At 46.0% G+C, this 18,516-nt stretch overlaps 1 protein-coding gene across 1 annotated transcript in view; it reads left to right on the top strand.

The window, feature by feature from the left end:
- The window catches only part of LOC101470212 (neuronal acetylcholine receptor subunit alpha-7), a 61,294-nt gene that overhangs the window by 5,915 nt on the left and 36,863 nt on the right, over positions 1–18,516 (top strand). Inside the window, exons 2-3 of the mRNA XM_004572670.6 lie at positions 2,035–2,174; positions 14,060–14,104. Coding sequence (XP_004572727.1) covers positions 2,035–2,174; positions 14,060–14,104 — 185 coding nt within the window. The remainder of the gene's footprint in view (positions 1–2,034; positions 2,175–14,059; positions 14,105–18,516) is intronic.

Raw genomic sequence — 18,516 nt, 5'->3', positions numbered from 1 at the left:
CACGCTGACGGGTGGAGTGAATGACACCGATCTGCATCCTGGCACCTGTTAGTGGGTGGGACATGTCAGGAAACAAGAACCTGTAAAATGATGGGAGAAGCAGGAGAAATGGGTCAGTGTGACAGTTTGGGTCAGAACATGTAGAAAACTGCAGATTTGTCTCCAGTCTGCACGAGTCCAACAAACGAGCTGCTGTAGCTCAAACTGTCCATGTTAGGTGGTTCTGATGGAAAGGTGTCAGGATGCACAGAGCACCAGTTTAATGCATATGGGGCTGCAGACCAGTCAGGGTGGGCGTGCTGACCATCAGAACTAAAGCACAGAACAATGGAAGAAGGTGGCCTGGTCCAAATCACGTTTTGTACATCACCAAGGCTGGATGGATGCGTGTGCGCCGCTTTTCTGGGGAACACTCGACAATGGGATGCATTATGGGAAGACGGTGAGCCAGAGGAAGCAGCAGCGTGATGCTTTGGGCGATGGAAACAGTGCTCCCTGATGGCTGTGGTCTCTTTCAGCAGGATAATGCACTGGAAGCAGGAATGTTTCCAGAATGGTTTGAGGAGCACAACAACCAGCTTGAGGTGTTGACTTGGCCTCCAGATTCCCCAGAATCACGTTCTGGACAAACGGATCCGTCAGGACGCTCTGTGCATCCTGACACCTTTCCATCAGAGCTGCAGGGTCCGTGCCTCCACGGGTCAGGTGGAGACAACATAAAGAGACACGGGGAACGTTTAACTTCACATGAGGCATTGATAGCAGCCGCTATCAAAGTAAAACAGGAAGTAAGACACAACTGAATGAGGATAAACAAGATTAACGTGACACAGGAGACATCACAGACAAAAACACAGCGTTGGTAACAGTAACTACAACCAAGAACAAAAGACTCAAACAACAAGATGAGAATATAAACCATGAAGAGAAATTATATTAGAAGATAGAGCAGGCGTGAAAGCGCGGGGGAAATAGAAACAACAGTTCTATTAATAGAAACCTGCAGACTGACCCACAGAAACAGCTTCAAATGCAGGACTGAAGTAACAGACTGGACTACAGACTAAAACTTATAATACACCCGAGGATCAGAAGTCCAGATAAAAGTAAAACGTTTGACTGCAGAAGCTGCAGCATCACTGTAACAGTCACAGCTCTGCACTTCTTCATGTTGACAGTAAATAAAATAATTTCATTTTCACTTACGTTCATTCAGAAATTCAGATCCCTTCATTTGTTAACTTCTACCAGCGTTTGGGTTTTTTAGTTGAGCAGTCAGAGCACGAAACACAGACAAAGGATCAGAAAATATTTCTGTTACCTGGAGCTCATTTCCTGACAGTCAGCCCCTCCCCCCACGCTCGGCCAAGGTCTCACCGAGCACCTGTCAGTCATCCGGATGAGCTTTCATCTCCACCAAGGCTGATGTAATCCGTCTCCTCGAAGCCTTCCAGACCCCCGGTCTCTGAGCGACTCTGGGCTGCCTCAGATGAAAGGTGACAAAAGGAAGAGAAATGCGGTGAAATCGATGTTTGTCAGACCAGACGTGGGTCACAGATCTCACCCGATGGCAGATTCAGAGCTCTGCACACTTCAAGCAGCCGCTCAGTTGCATCGGCCAATCAAGAGGCACCGCTAACGACCTGCCAACACTCCCAGCGTTACAGCACTTCAGTCGTACAAAACAGATAATGAACAGAACAAATGTAGTGCTGGGAAAGTTTTCTCACATTTCTCACATATTTGTCAGACTTTCATGTCTCAGATCATCAAACTCATTTTTATATTTTACAAAAACCTGGAACAGAGTGAGCGATGTAGTCAAAGCAACCTCTGAGTCCAGGAGGAAACTCTGGACTGGCAGGATGGGGATGGTGGAGAGTCTGGGCAGCTCCACAGAATACTTTAGTGGTTCTCAGCTGTAAACTGGGAGAGAAAGCCTGTGTTAGCGTCAGTGGTTTAACCGGCTCCACCTCAGTTAAACTGTTGGAGCGGTCATGCGTGCTGACGACAGTCGTTCCTGTTTCCCTCCAGGCTCTCTGCAGGGCGTGTACCAGCGGCGTCTCTACAAGGAGCTGATGAAGAACTACAACCCGTTAGAGCGGCCGGTCAGCAATGACTCCCACAGCCTGACCGTCCACTTCAGCTTCAGCCTGCTGCAGATCATGGACGTGGTAAGAACTGTTGCTTCAGTATGAACTGTTAATAATCCCTATTATTACGGCATCTGTGTGTGAGATCAGAGACTAGATGACTTCATACAGGACCAAGAAAGAAATGCTTAAAGGGGATCTTTAGAAGAGTGTGAGCTACTGGTGCATGTACTGGTGCATGTACTGGTGCACATGTTGTACCAATAATAACATTAACTGATATGTAAACATCAGTGTAATCACAGCTTCCTCGTCGTCTGTTGCTTCCTGTTTGTATTGTAGCATCTGAGCTGCGTTAGATAAACTTCACAGGTGCCTCCTCACTGTAACTATGACTGCAGGTCTTACTGGGAACCAGTGTGAATTCATAAAGTTAAATAAATCAAATAAATGAAGGATGATTGTGACTAAGGGCAACATATGACATATCATATGATAACCATGCAATGAAGATCTGGTATTGTGATCTTCTAACGCTATCATGAACACTTTAACCAGGATATGAGGGAGGGAAAGAGGGAAAGCAGGAGCAGAAATATCCAGATAACATCTGTGTTTGCACTGAATGTTTTGCTGTGTAGAGTTGAATGAATAAACTCAGACGGGTCGCCGACACGCTGCAGTCTGCACAGACGAGCAGCTCCGCTGCAGTGCTCTTTGCAGCAGCTTGTTCCCAGCTGACCGCCCTGCAGCAGCTACGTCACCGTGGAGGAATTTAAAGTGAATTTCTGCTTTTGCTGAGAAGAAAAATCCATTTTTTGCACATTTATTACAGTTAATTGTGTATTATCACAAACAGATTGCATATAACTGCCAACTTGACTCCACTCAGTGGCAGACTGGCTGAACCTTGTTGTCCACAGCCACAATGATTTTGGTGGAGCTGCATCTGAGACGCACCTCAGATTACTGCTTTTCTGCTTTTCACACAAACAAACTTCAGAAGCTCCCAGTCCTCGACCGTTTCTGCGGGTTCAGAGTGGACGTTTGCTCCAATTAGCCCGACTTCAGGGATGAACTTTCCTGCTGCGCGGCCCGACCGTGAGGCTGAGACATAAACTCAAACAAACGGATGCTGTGAGGAACTAAACGAGCTCAGCTCATTCGTTTCTACCTCACGCACATCTTACAGCCAGTTTAACAAACACTCGCTCTGCACCCTGCTAGCAGCCACAGCAGGAGGCAACTTTCATCTTTCATCTATCATGGCATGTGACACGCACACACACATCAATTATTAGACATGTCAGAGTCCTGGCTGCAGAACTTTATTCAACCACAGTGCAGGGCAGCTAACACACACACACTCTTTCTAAAACTGCCTTTTGTCTCCGATGTGCAGTGAGTGTGTGTTTCATGGGTCTGCTCTCGTGTCTGTGTGTGTTTGTGCACACAGAGGAGATGCGATCGTGCTCCACCTGCAGCAGCTCCACCTTCATATGGACCCAGGCGTGGCCTCGGTGCTGTTCTGCATGTGTGAGGGTTTTGGATTGAGTGATTGTGGAGAGCGCCCCCCACAGTGTCTCTCATCGCTCCCGCCTCCTTCTGTCTGAATTTATGGGGGCGCCACAGTCCCACGGAGAAACAAGTTACTCATGAAACCTGAATCGGACCTAAATCTCTCACCGTGACAAAGTATAGCTTATTTTTACACAACGTTGGTATTTACATGAACTTTAAATTCACTTCCTGTCAGTGTGGGTTTTGGAGCAGGGAGCGCCAGCAGAGGCTCGGACAGAGTGGGGGGGAGGTCGGGTGAGGAGGGAGAAAGCAGCCGGCTCGTTTCAGGAATCGAACCAGTCGTAATAGTTTAGTTTTTTATCATCTTTAACGATTGTTGTTGAAGGAGCTACTTGTTTTCATTTTGATGTATTGCTTCTTTAATGTTTTCTATTTTCTTTACTTCAGGAAGAATAGCTGTTGCCATGGTAACAAGTGATGTGGATCAGAATAAGGAACAAATGTAAGAAATACTGTTTAAATCTGAGTCTAACAGCACGTAAACGTTCAGAAGTAGCAAGAGTTCACAAACAGCTCCCCGTTAGCAGGAACACGCTAATTAGCTAAAGGGGTGACGAAGGCGTTCCACAGCACACGGCGAGGGAAACGTATTTTTGGGTGGGCTTGATGAGGTTCTTAATCAATATAAATGACTCAGCGTGAAGTTGGCAGGAAGCCGAGCGTTTAATTACCTGATGTCATGATTTCTCACTTCTGCAGCTTCATCTGAAGCGAATCTGTCGTTTCAAATATCTGCTTTGGTTTTGTTAGGAGGATTTTCCAGCATCACTTCTGTCTGCGTGCCGCTGCATCGCTGGCAGCAACCATCCCGGCAGCAACCATCCCGGCACGGTGCTTTTCCACCCCGAAGGTGAAAGGTGCCGTTTCCCTTGGCGACGTGTTTGATAGAAAGTTACAGACTTGAGGGTTTGACTCAAGTTTAACAGGAAAACATCCAAAATCCTAAGTTTGAACTTGTTTTTGGGTTCTTGATCTCCCCATAGCACCAGGATGTAACCGAAATATGGACCCAGCAGTCTCATCACGTAGACAGCTCAACATTCACTGCCCCACATAGCAAGCTGGTCTGGCCCAGATCTGGTGTCAAGCCGGCACTGCTGGCTGACTGGTGTCATGGCAGAGTCTATGTCAACCAGATGTGGGCCAGGTCTGGCAATGATGGCACTGTTTATGTTCCTATTTTCCTATTTCAGTTAGTAGACCTCAATGCCATGTTGCAATACTATACTGCTGTGGTAGCCAACGTTTCAAATGCAGGTTTTGCAGGTTTGTGAGTGCACACTTTATCGAAAACCTAGTTTACTCATTGTTACCACTGGGTGGCTGTAGCGCAGGAGGTAGAGCGGGTCACCTGCTGATCAGAAGGTTAGTGGTTCAAACTAGAGATGGCACGATACCACTTTTTTATGTCCGATACCGATATCATAAATTTGGATATCTGCCGATACCGATATGAATCCGATATAGTGTGTTTTAATCAACAAAACTGTTTTTTAAATATCTTGCTGCATTTTGTATAAGTTCATACTCAAGTTTAAAACAACAACTACACTAAAGCTATTCTGTTATACCTGTATGCAAAAAAAAATATTTCATAGTTCGGCAATACTGATCAATCTAATAAACTTAAACCTACACCATCCTCCCTATTCTGGTATTTTAAAGAGTACTTAGCGTAAATATTAAGCAACCTAACTAATAGGGTTCCAACTCCCAGCAACAACAAAAATAAATAAATAAAAAATAGGGAACCACCCCTCACGCTCCACCTCATGATGCTTAATCGACGTAATCAACCTTAATTTGATGCAGTGTGAAAAAAAATGCACAGAAATCAATTATTTTTCAAGAAATATTAAATAGATTCAACATCTTTCTTCAACAAAATTGCAGACTGCACAGATGGTACCTTCCCAAAGGAAAAAGTACTATAGCTTACTAGGGTATATATATTAGACTTAATAGTCACTATATACAGTAATTGACTTCTATTCATTTTGCATCAAATTAAAACTTTGGGTGTCAGATAATTATTTATTAAAAGCTAGACATTTTAAATGAGAATAAAGAAAAGTATGTCTTTGTGCCCCCTTTTCCCAGTTAATGCCCTATCGGCCCCCCTGGCTAAACTTTGCTAGATCCGCCCCTGCACAGTTACCAGCGTCAGCTACGTAGAAAAAGATCCTCGAGTAGAAAGTAATATTAAATAAATTCTAACAATAGCTGATCAAGCTTAAACGTGCTGCTGTTGTTCAGCCGCTGGTTTCCTCTTTCTGGTGCAAAGTGGGCCAAAAACAAACTAGAGACACGGACTCCCGACAGAAAAGCCGATCAGCTGATCGTTAAGCAGTTGATTGAAGTAGCAGCAAGAAGAGGCAGTCGCTTGTTAAGCTTAACGCAGGAATGCTTTACAAACATTCAGAGATGGACTTACACACTTGCTTTACTTCTCTCGGGGATAACTTTGTCGGAGATGAAATGCCAGGTTGCTAGCGAAGCTCCACATGCTATCCAGACCACCGACAGGTCCCGCATGCCACAGCCGCTCTATCACGTGATGCATACTGCTCCGACGTGCTAACGTTCTGAGCAGAGTTACGGCGTGTTGCAAGTTTTGTGAGGTGCTTTCGTGATATTTAATGGATCGGATTACATTTTTTATTTTTCTCCGATATCCGATCCAGTAATTTAGGTCAGTATCGGACCGATACCGATACGTAATATCGGATCGGTCCATCTCTAGTTCAATCCCTGACTGCTCCAGTCTGCATGTCAAGAGTGAGAATGTGTATGAATGTAGTTAGAGCACTCAGCTTAGAGAAAGTGTGTGAATGTGGCATGTTGTAACCCGGGAGAGAAGAAAAGTGCTGTATAAGAATCAGTGTCTGAGTTTCGTCATGTTACTTCTGCATTATTATGTCCCGGCGCATTTTGTTATTACATGGCTTGATTAAGGTACATATCAAGCTGACATCTGGGGCCAGAGCTGAAACTGTTCTGGGCCAACACAGGGCCTTGTGCTGACCCATGTGTGGGCCAGATCTGGGCCACCAAAGGGCCGTCATTCTTTGCGGTATGTGGGCCATGTGTAAGCACATTGTGTGGGCCAGATCCAGGCCATACCAATTTTGCTATGTGGGGCAAAACACCATTTTCCTTTAATCACCCACTAAAGTATCTCTGTGTTCATCTGTTGCTTTATCTGCTGGTTTCTCCTCGACTCCAGTCCTCATCCACCCCTAACATCATTTATTTCTTCGTGGTACCATTCATCAGACACTTTCCTCCGTCTCAGCCCATCTGAGCTCGCCTGATCAGTCTGCATCCATTTTTAAAAGACTTCATCTTTCCTCTGGGAAACGCGGTTTCGTTCGTAACATTAGGATCCTTTCTCAGCGCTCATTCATCACCACATATTAATACGAGATAACGACACAGTATCAGATTCAGCTGAGCACAGGAGCAGCTTTTGATCTCCTGCAGCCTTTTTACAGATTTAAGATGCTGCAGGGTTGGATATCAGGTTGTTCATTTATCGTCTGTACTCTGCTGAATCTTTTTGTTGGATACCAGCAGGACCTCCACCTGCCTCCATCTTCCTGACATCAACATTCACACACAGTAAGAGCAGTAATCTCTATAAAAACTCGTTTTCATTCAGTCTTTTCAACTCTTGGTTCTGGGCGATGGGATAAAGTGCCATCCTACCCTCCCCACCCCCCTCCACTGTGATTTTTGGGCTTCATCAGCTCGTATCATCTCATCAGCTGCTGAGCACCATTTCACAGCTGCTGCCGTTTTGCCCCATTGCTCCCGAGTTTTATATCCACACTGGTGGGTTTTCCTTCTGGCTGACTGGTCGGTCTGGTCTGTGAGTCACAGGTGAGATTGAGGCTGAGAAAAGGGCAACCCTGGTTTCTCCGTCAGGCTGCTGCTACTGTGGCTTTTCTCCTTACTGTATGAGAGTACCTGGTTTTCTTTTATAGAATAGCACTTTATTTTCATTGTACATGTACAATGAAATGGTGGGTGACCACACCCACTGGGCTGGAATTAAATATAAAGAGTAGACAGCAGGAAAACAGGATATATAGACAAACATAAGAGAGAGGTGCACATTAGAGAACAGTTTCAAAGTGCTTGAAAGAAGCGCAAAAGGACTGGACAGAGTCTGTGTGAGTGTGCTATGTGCCCCACCCAGAGCCTCCGGGGGGGGCAAAGTCAGTGTTTTGGATGGTGTTAATGACCCTCTGTGCAGCCTTCCTGCTCTCGGTCGTGGCCCCTGAGTACAAACTCCAGGCAGGAGGAGAGCACGCTCTCCACTGAGGAGCTGTAGATGTTACTCTTCCTCAGGAGACGGAGGAAGTGCAGCAGCTGCTGGGCCTTCGTTACCAGGGCGATGGTGTTGTGGGTCCAGGTGACATCAGCACAGATTGATGGATTTTTAAAAACGTATAATTAACCTATTAAAAAGACATACGAGTGGGTTTGCAGTTTATGGAAGCTACCATGTTCCTGTGCTTTATCGTCAGAGAAACTGTTCTCAGCATCAAAGAAATGAAAACCCAAAGGAAAGCGACGACGCCACGGGCACTTTACAGCCTCATCCAGAGTAAATGGAGTCGAGGTAAACAGAGGTTTGTTCTATGACTGCCATCGTAGCGAGGATTATACAGCTGGAGTAAGAAAACAGGATACGTTTGACTGCAATCTGCACTCTACGGACAAATACCTGCGATTACATTTACAACTGTAACTGTAACCAAACACGAGCTTTTCCTGATCCAAACCAAACAACTAGCATAGCAATAACTGAACAAGCAGTTTTCTTAGAATCAAATCAAATCAAATCAAATCACTTTTATTGTCACATCACATGTGCAGGCACACTGGTACAGCACATGCGAGTGAAATTCTTGTGTGCGAGCCCCACAAGCAACAGAGATGTGCAAACACAACAACACAAACGAGCAAAATACAAGAATGGCCAACCTGAAACTAATAAATATATGTACAATATATAATAGTGTATGCATTTCTGGATGTGTATACTAAATATTTTCCTACGTGTGTGTGTGTGTGTGTGTGTGTGTGTGTGTGTGTGTGTGTGTGTGTGTGTATACACATTTTTACAAATTAAATAGTAAAAAAATAAAATAAAATAATAATAATAATAATAAAATATATAAAATATACAGAGTTGAATATGTGCAAAACAAGTGGCATTTATATACAGTGTGGAGTGCATAATGTTAAAGTTCCAGTAGTGAAGCTGAGGTGTCTATGAAGTGTTCAGCAGTCTGATGGCCTGATGGAAGAAGCTGTCTCTCAGTCTGCTGGTACGGGACCGGATGCTGCAGAACCTCCTTCCTGATGGAAGCAGTCTGAACAGTTTATGGCTGGGGTGACTGGAGTCCTTGATGATCCTCCCCGCTTTCCTCAGGCAGCGCTTCCTGTAGATGTCTTGGAGGGAGGGAAGCTCACCTCCAATTATCCGTTCAGAGCACCGCACTACTCGCTGGAGAGCTTTGCAGTTATCAACCAGTTATAAACGTTATCATTTCATAGTTTAATGGCAGATAACTTCTACCTTTAGCTATAAATTACACAAGTTTTCTAGTTTTCTTGGCTCATTGCTGCAGGCTTTTCAGCAGGAGCATAGTGAGAGCGATTGTGTAACCACTGCAGGCGTCCTGCAGATCCTGGGAGGAAGTTTTGGCTTCTTTTCATATCAAACAATCTGCTCTCCAGGTGCATTTCCTGCTCTAATATATGGTTTCCTGGTGCAAGAAAGAACTTGTCTGACCTTTAAATGTAGGCGTTCTTTCAAAGAGGTTTATTTGTTCAAGCATACTCTTTGTTTTTCATGTGGCTGCAGTCAGCTTAGCATACAGATAATACTCGTTAGTAACTGGAGGTCAGTCCTTAAACTTTTAATATTCTTTCCTCTGTAGACTCTCCCTCCTCCAACGTGCCGGCCACTTGCTTACATCCTCATCTTTTAATTCTTTCAGTACGCTCGGCTGCCTGAGAATGTATTAACAGGCTGGACATTCATCAAAGTGACATTATTCGCATTCATCCTCCCCTCTGCCGGCGCTCCACATGTTTAAGATTAATTTACAGGGACGAAGGAAACGCTGGAGAATAGACTGTCTTTTAACCGTGACTGCAGAGGAGTGTTCAGTCATATGCAAACAACAGAAGCTCCTTTAACCCAAAAGCATCTTTGGCCAAGATGACCGCACAATCCATTAAAGCCCTTATGAACCCGAGTTAGAGATGATCAGCGATCAACACCTGCTTCCTAACATCAGCAGCTCAGAGCAGCTGAACTCACCTGAGACTGTAGGAATCACCAATACATATGAGTTCATGTGTTCAGTCTTCATTTCATGTCCCTCCAGTTTTTATGAACAGCAAAGTTTATGAACTGTTTGGGAAATTGAAGCGCACGTGACTCCAGATTCACCACCGAGCCTCTCGCGCCGCTCAAACCCAGAGTTTGTTTTTTGCGTATTTTTTGTGAAAATGTCATAACCCCCCCACTGAAGCAGAGATTCATCCTACTCAGCTGAGTCTGAGTCGCCAGCAGCAGGATCCTCATGTGCGTCTGCAAAGTTGTTGTGAACTTGTTAGTTATGCCTCTCTGCAGCCGGCTTCTTTATGCAGAAGTTGTTCTGGTTCAGAGCACTGAGGAAACAGCTCTGTGGCCACCGCTGTTCCAAGTTCCAAGTTCCAAGTTCAACTTTATTGTCACTTCAACCATATACAGTTTAAAAATACACAGTGAGGCGAAACAACGTTCCTCCAGGAACCAAGGTGCTACAAGACAAGTTAGTGCAAAAAAAATAATAATATATAATATATCTAGTAATAATATTGTGCAAAAGAGCATTTACAGGTTGGTGTGTGCGATGGTTTGGTGGTGTAGGTCAGTGTGTTTGCGCTTGTGTTGGTTAGTCAGTCCAGTCTCAATGTTTTGAGGTAGTTAAGTTAAGCTGAGTGATAATGTTAGTGTATGTGTGTGTGTGCGTGTTTATCAGTCCAGTCCCTTTTTGCTGAGGAGACGGATGGCTTGTGGAAAAAAGCTGTTGCACAGTCTGGATGTGTGTGCCCGAATGCTTTGGTACCTTTTTCCAGATGGCAGGAGTGTAAAGAGTGTGTGAGAGGGGTGTGTCCGATCAGCCACAATGCTGGTGGCTTTGCGAATGCAGCGTGTGGTGTAGATGTCCTCAATAGAGGGTAGAGAGACCCCGATGATCTTCTCTGCTGTTCCCACTATCCGCTGTAGGGTCTTGCGGTCTGATATGGCACAGCTCCCAAACCAGACAGTGATGCAGCCGCTCAGCATGCTCTCAATAGTTCCTCTATAGAAGGTGGTCAGGATCGGTGGTGGAAGCCGGGCCTTTCTCAGTCTTCTCAGAAAGAAGAGACGCTGTTGGGCTTTCTTGTGCAGGGAGCTGGTGTTGAGGGACCAGCCGAGGTCCTTCTCCAGGTGTACGCCCAGGAATTTGGTGCTGTCAACGATCTCCACAGAGGAGCCGTTGATGCTCAGCGGTGAGTGGTCGCCTCGTGTCCTCCTAAAGTCAACAACCATCTCTTTTGTCTTGTCAACATTCAGAGACAGGTTGTTGTCCTTACACCAGTCCGTTAGTCTCTGCACTTCCTCTCTGTACGCTGACTCGTCGTTCTTGCTAATGAGACCCACCACGGTCGTGTCATCAGCGAACTTAATGATGTGATTTGAACTGTGTGTTGCTACACAGTCATGAGTCAGCAGTGTGAACAGCAGAGGACTGAGCACACAGCCTTGTGGGGCCCCAGTGCTCAGTGTGGTGGTGCTGGAGGTGCAGTTCCCGATCCGTACTGACTGAGGCCTTCTGGTCAGAAAGTCCAGGATCCAGTTGCAGAGGGAGGTGTTCAGGCCCAACAGGCTCAGCTTTCCGATCAGTTGTTGGGGGATGATCGTGTTGAATGCTGAGCTGAAATCTATGTACAGCATTCGGACGTGTGAGTCCTTCTTGTCCAAGTGTGTCAGGGCAAGATGGAGTGCAGTGGAGATGGCGTCGTCCGTTGAGCGGTTATGGCGGTATGCAAATTGCATTGGGTCCAGTGAGGGGGGCAGCAGGGTCTTGATGTGTCTCATGACGAGCCGTTCGAAGCACTTCATGATGGTGGGTGTAAGTGCGATAGGGCGGTAGTCATTGAGACAGGACACAGAAGACTTCTTGGGCACGGGGACGATGGTGGTGGCCTTGAGGCACGTGGGAACGACGGCAGCGCTCAGAGAGATGTTGAAGATGTCGGTGAGAACATTTGCCAGCTGATCAGCACATTCTCTGAGCACTCTGCCTGGGATGTTGTCTGGTCCAGCAGCTTTACGTGGGTTGACTCTGCGTAGAGTTTTCCTCACCTCAGCTGTAGTGAGACACAGGACCTGGTCGTTCGGAGGAGGGGTGGTCTTCCTCGCCGCCACGTCGTTCTGCCTGTCGAACCGAGCATAGAAGTTGTTAAGCACATCTGGGAGGGAGCCGTCACTGTCACAGGCAGGTGATGTCGTCCTGTAGTTAGTGATGGCTTGTAAGCCCTGCCACATGCGTCGTGTGTCGCCGCTGTCCTTAAAGTGGTTGTGGATTCTCTGGGCGTGTGCGAGCTTCGCCTCTCTGATGGCCCGAGAAAGTTCAGCCCTCGCTCTTCTAAGCGCCACCTTATCTCCCTCTTTGAAGGCAGAGTCTCGGGTCCTTAGAAGTGCACGCACTTCCGCAGTAATCCACGGTTTCTGGTTGGGTCGTGAGATGATGATCTTGGAGACAGTGACGTCATCGGTGCACTTGTTGATATAGCTGGACACTGATGATGTGTACTCCTCCAAGTCAGTGAAGTCGCCGTAAGTTGCAGCCTCTCTAAACATGTTCCAGTCAGTGCTCTCAAAACAGTCCTGAAGAGCAGAGATGGCTCCTGCTGGCCAGGTTTTCACCTGCTTCAGAACCGGTTTTGATCGCCTGACGAGTGGTCTGTATGCTGGAATTAGCATAACAGAGATGTGGTCTGAGTAGCCGAGGTGGGGGCGGGGCTCTGCCCGATATGCACCGGGGATGTTTGTGTAAACAAGATCCAGCGTGTTTTCTCCCCTCGTTGCAAAGACCAAAAAAACTAAGACCAAAAAAATAAATAAAGAACTGGACCGAGATGAAGAACATGAATGATTTAACGTATTCCAGCACCAACATTCCCCTGCTTCAGAGTGCTGCTAGCATCTACTAATAACCAGTGAGTGAAAACACATCCGTGTGGAGGAGGGGGACGTGACACATAAAAGCACCAGCAGGACACAAACCAACGTCTCCGGCATGTAAACCTGCAGCTTGACCGCATTTATGTGACTAACATGTGACTATTATCTGTTAGAAGACAGCATTGCTGCAGCTGCTGCATAAGAACATCAGCTTGATGGGCAGAAACCTGTTACGACTCGTCTGAATAACGTCTCAGTGAGTGGCCACGTTGCAATCTACACTGTGAGGGTGTCTTTCTTTGGATCCAGACAAATGTCTGTAACGTGTTTGCCGTCGGGCATCTCTGCTGATGAAACTGAGCTGTGAAGCTTCTCTCACAGGAGTCGGGGAAAGGAACGTATTCAAAGTGCAACAGAGCAAAGAGCAGAATTGGTTTTATTGTAAAATTAAATCCCAACTTTAAAAGGCACATTTTTGTGGGGCGTTGTTCCAGGCAGAGAGGCCCAGGTGTTCGTCTCGTCCTGGTCACACACCTGAACCACGTCAACAAAGTAGCAGCTTTACTCCGAGTCGCTCCGTAATGAAGGATCACCTTGTGTCTAAGGGAGAGGCGTCGCGTCAAAGAAGCTTGTTTCCACCACCTGCGTCCATTAAACTGTTCTTTCTGTCACTACTCAGAGATCGTGGCACAGGTGGTAAATCGACAGCTTCTCATTAACTTCTCACCAGCACAGCGGAGCGGTGCAGCGTTTATATCACACCTGACGCCACATCAAACCTGCTGTCAGTTCCCTTCACCTGTGAACAGGACGCCGAGACACCTAAACGCTGGTCCAGGGTGGGTCCACATCACCCACCTCAGACTGGAGGGTGCTAATTCTCCTTCACCCCACTTCACAGGCTCATTTAACTGCCCCAGTGTGAGGTGGGGGTCACCACCCCAAAGCCCAAAGAATGACATCATGAGCAGATAAGATTTCCTTCAACATCTTCAGAGTCATTTTGTTGGTTTGTCCTCTTCACACCATGATGCGCGCTCTATCCTGGTTTCTGCAACTGTACCTGTAGAAAAGCAAGCCTAACCTCTCAGATGGACCGTTCATTGTAACCGAGGCGTTGATCGCCTTTCTTCTTTTTCTGTTTCAGGACGAGAAGAACCAGGTGCTGACCACCAACATCTGGCTACAGCTGGTGAGTTTTCTTTCTGGTAAAAGATTAAGATGATCGTAGAAAAGGGTCCAGACGGTTCTTACACCAACTGTAAACATTCGTTTTCACAGCTTCAACCCACTGACTGTATAAAGATGCACATGAATATTACATCTGTTAATGTTGTTCTGAGCTCGTGCTTGTGGTGCTCAGGTGAGCCGCCTTTACCTGTCAGGCACGCTGGAAACATCAGCGGTTTCCAGGAGACGTAGTTTCGAGTCTTTTTCCTCTTTTCTGTCTTTTTTATATGTTTTTACATTTGCAGCCGAGGCTGAGCGCGTTCTACGCCTCAGTGAGAATCCGTGTATTTCCCAACATGTCAAACTTTATCTTGAGGGTATGTTTGTGCCAGCTTTGACATTTAGAAATGGACGTCCCTTTTTGGGGGGAGTTTAGTGTAATGATCCATAACTCACTGCCGGAGGATTAGTTCAAGATATGAGCTAGCCCTCCACCCAGCCTCCCCCTGCCGTCACCTGCAGAGAGTTAACGCAGGGTGTCCGCCAGCCGTCGCAGGCGGGAGTATCGGTGGCAGTCGGGATGGCGAGCAAACTGACTGTTGGCAAAATAAAGCGAGCAAACACTGACGATGAGTAAAAGCCTGCAGCCACGCCGCCCCATCCTTCCACAGAGGATGAACTCCAGCTCTGCCACTTGACCCAGATACAGTGAGTTTGCTGTGATGGAGAAAAACTCTAAAAAGCAGCGCCAGCGCCGCCTCTCTGTCTCCAAGAATGCTCCGTGAGCCTCGCCACCTCCTGCTCTTTGACGCTTTACATCTTCTCCGTTCGCTTTGAGCCGGTCTCGCTCGGAGGAAAGCCAGTTTTCTTTGTTTTCCTCGGGCAGGGCTGACTCTGGTGTGAATGTCAAAGCTAATGGCGAGCGCAGGAATCCATTAAGAGAGCTCCTTAAGCCCATTTCACACAGCTGTCCAAATTTAATTAGGTTTCATATCAGGGCCTGTGGAATGTGCGTTTGTACGGTGGCGCTGCACTAATCCGGCCTAATCTGCTCCTCTCGGATGGAAAGGTTGGTTCCTCCCCAGAGGCTCTCCCAGGACCAATGACTGTTTTGGCTTAATTTAATTTGGCTTCAGCTCCTCTTCCTCCTCCTCTGCTGCTGCTGGAGTCATTGTTCAGGGTTTTATTGTGAAGGGGAAGAATGTCTTTAAGCGAGGAGAAACATTTCTGCAGCCGGAGCTGGTAGGCTTTTTAATGTCAGTGTTCCTGCAGCTTTTGTTCGTTTCCTCCTGGCAGACGAGAAACTTTGACTCACCGTGAGAGTAAAAACTGCCTCCTGGATCACATTTCTTCCTTCAGGGGCTCGGAAAGAGCTTTCACGTTTATTCTGCAATGATTTTGTTGAGCATTCGTCTCATTTACAAGCTGTTTGTACCCAGACGCACAGACTCAGAGCAGCATAAAGGAGCGTAAACACAGAAAAATGACGCTGTACTTTAACTGTTACTCCACTTAAAATGATTTTTCATTAATGAACAAAGAGGAGAAGCCTCCCGTCTCGTCCCTCCACCTTGCACTCCGCAATCGGTCCCTCGCTCGCTGCCATCACCTCTTCCCTCGTGTCATCGCCCTGACAACAGACAGATTCTGGCTAGAACCATCGCTTGGGAAGCTGGCCTGGCTAATAGCCATGCCGACCCTCAACACGGTTGCTCCCGGCAAACAACAGTGGAGACAGCCGTACTCGATCACGCATGGTTCTCCCCGCTGGTCGCCATCTCTGTCGCTGGAAACTGGGACGCTGGTATTTTGTTATTTCCTGGGTGATCAGCCTTAATGATCGCGTTGACTTCCACGCCTCTGTCCTGCGTTTGGGTCTGAACGTCCTCTGGGATTAATGACACACACAGCCACATGACATCAGTTAGTTTCCACAATGAATGCAACAATGTAACACGCAGGTATTTAGTCCAGACTCTGATGACTGTCATGACATCACTGCATCAAAATGACTGATGAGGATAAAAATGTTTAGAGTTGATTCAATATTCAGGGCAAAAAAAGTAAAAGTTGTTATCATACGTGTGCATTCACATGCTGCCCTGTGATTGGTTGATTAGCTACTCGTGTTAATAAGCGTCTGGACCTAATGAAGTGGCCAGCGAGTGTAATAAACATGAAATTCTTCTTCTTCTTGTAATAAAATAACAGCAGCTCGAAGTTAAACCATTAAAATAAAATATCTAAAATATTGTATTTACCTCACGATTTTACTGCTTTACTGCTTACATCCGCCTGTGGTGACGACAGGATCATCTTCAGCTCTTCAGCAGCTTTTACATGTTTAGTCGTGTTGAAACAAATAATTAAAGTGTTTGGAGAGGTCTTATAATAATCAGCGGCTCTTTCAGAGTTCCAGAGTCTCCCTGAAATCTTCCAGAATAAAAGCGGTGATATCCGGCCTTGTCTCTGAGCTGCTGCATTTCTCTCTTTCTTTCTGAACCTTATCTCGTGGATCAGTCGGCCTCTCCCTTTGTACTGTGCAGGTTTCTGTTGGTCTTATGCAGCTCTGACTTGTGAAGCTTTGGAGGCTTTGAACATCCTCCCTGCTCATTGAAATTACCTGTGAGCTCTCAGAATCAAACCGGCTTCCTCGGCGTGTTCTGAAGTTTCTCACATGTTGTAGTCTCAGTGGTTTCCATGCTAATGCTAACGGAGCGAGGAGTTAATGTTGTGTTTTATTACGTATTTCAGCAAACCTCACGGAGTCAACATATTCCTCCTGAAAGCTAAGAAGTAAAACGTCATCCCAACTCTTTTAATATTTCAACAGTCGCAAGAATTGAATATGTGAAATGAAAACTGAAGGCCTTTGGATGAAAGCGCTCTGATCTAAATCACCAAATCTCTCAAACTGGAAAATTAATTGGATTAATCTTAATATTTAATTAGTAAAAAATAAAATATTTAGGCTTCTCTGTTTGCTCCGTACGTCTCAAAAACAGGCTGAAAATCACCTTTAAGCTTTGCTGCTTTACACGCTCGTGCGTCTGTGACGCTTTGACCCAGTTTCTCCAGCTTTGCTGACAGTTACGGGCGACCGTGGCTCAGGGGGTTGGGAATCGCATCTGTAACCGGAAGGTCGCCGGTTCGATCCCTGGGCTCTCTGTCCTGGTCGTTGTGTCCTTGGGCAAGACACTTTACCCTACTTGCCTACTGGTGTTGGCCAGAGGGGCCGATGGCGCGATATGGCAGCCTCGCTTCTGTCAGTCTGCCCCAGGGCAGCTGTGGCTACAACTGTAGCTGCCTCCACCAGTGTATGAATGTGAGAGTGAATGAATAGTGGTATTGTAAAGCGCTTTGGGTGCCTTGAAAAGCGCTATATAAATCCAATCCATTATTATTATTATTATTAAATGATGGAGAATAAATCAGTAAACGATACACAGCACAAGATGTACTGGCTGGTTTACCAAAACATTTCTTATAACTTTAACTGAAACCAGCTAATTGTTTCTAATTTGTGATGGAGCAGTTTTACAAAGTCTAATGCGGGAGGCTAACGTCGTTTAGCTAGCCTCCTGCATTATTTGGTCACGTTATTTACTTATAACTAAATAAGTATCAACTTTACATAAATGTATCTACTGCTCTCACCTGAAACAGTAAAACAGCAGCTCTGGGTTAATGATGGCTTCCATTACAATAGCTGGCCTGCGTTTCTTTGTGCCGCTGCCACCTACTGGTGAAACTAAATATCACTTTAACACCACATCAGATGGGAGCAAACGAGCTGTTTGCGCTGTGCTAAATGTAATGATGTAAACTACTGTCATAACAAAAGCAAAACGAGGGGAGCACGACCACATTCAAAGAACAAGAATTCTCAGCCTTGTTTTTAACACTCAGGGTGACACAGTACCAAACCCCATTATCCAAACTCTCGGCATCACTTAACAGCGGATAAAAGAGCTGAGATCCGCAGCTTTGTTGTTGGTGTGAATGTAATAATCCAGCTGTGATCCCTGATAATGCTGAGTAATTACAGAGTGAGAAGAGAGCCCGTTTTACACCATGACACGGTTGGAAATGTGTATTTGGTGAAGTCTAACTGTTAGTGACACACTTTTATTGATCTGTCAGATGAACAATTCTGCAGTGATGCAGCAGTAACTGAGCCTGTGGGCGTTTACGCGCCATCAGTGCGTCCAACCAGTGAGGCTGCTTTACTCTGACGTGATGCTTACAAAATAAGTGATGACATGTCTTTGACAGACGCGATGATGAAAGGACATTAATGGTAATGGAGTGACACTTTTATGTTTCTTGTGTCATAACTTAAAAGTTATTATATGCACAGCGTCACGTTTTTGTCAAACATCAGATGCGCCCTGCATTTTTTACAAAAGTCAGAGGCTTTTTGAGGGGAAATAT

The sequence above is a fragment of the Maylandia zebra genome, linkage group LG7, assembly GCF_041146795.1.
Source record: "Maylandia zebra isolate NMK-2024a linkage group LG7, Mzebra_GT3a, whole genome shotgun sequence".
In the NCBI taxonomy this organism is placed as follows: domain Eukaryota; kingdom Metazoa; phylum Chordata; class Actinopteri; order Cichliformes; family Cichlidae; genus Maylandia; species Maylandia zebra.
The sequence above is the reverse complement of the archived record's forward strand: the minus strand, read 5'-3'. Positions and strand labels throughout refer to the sequence as shown.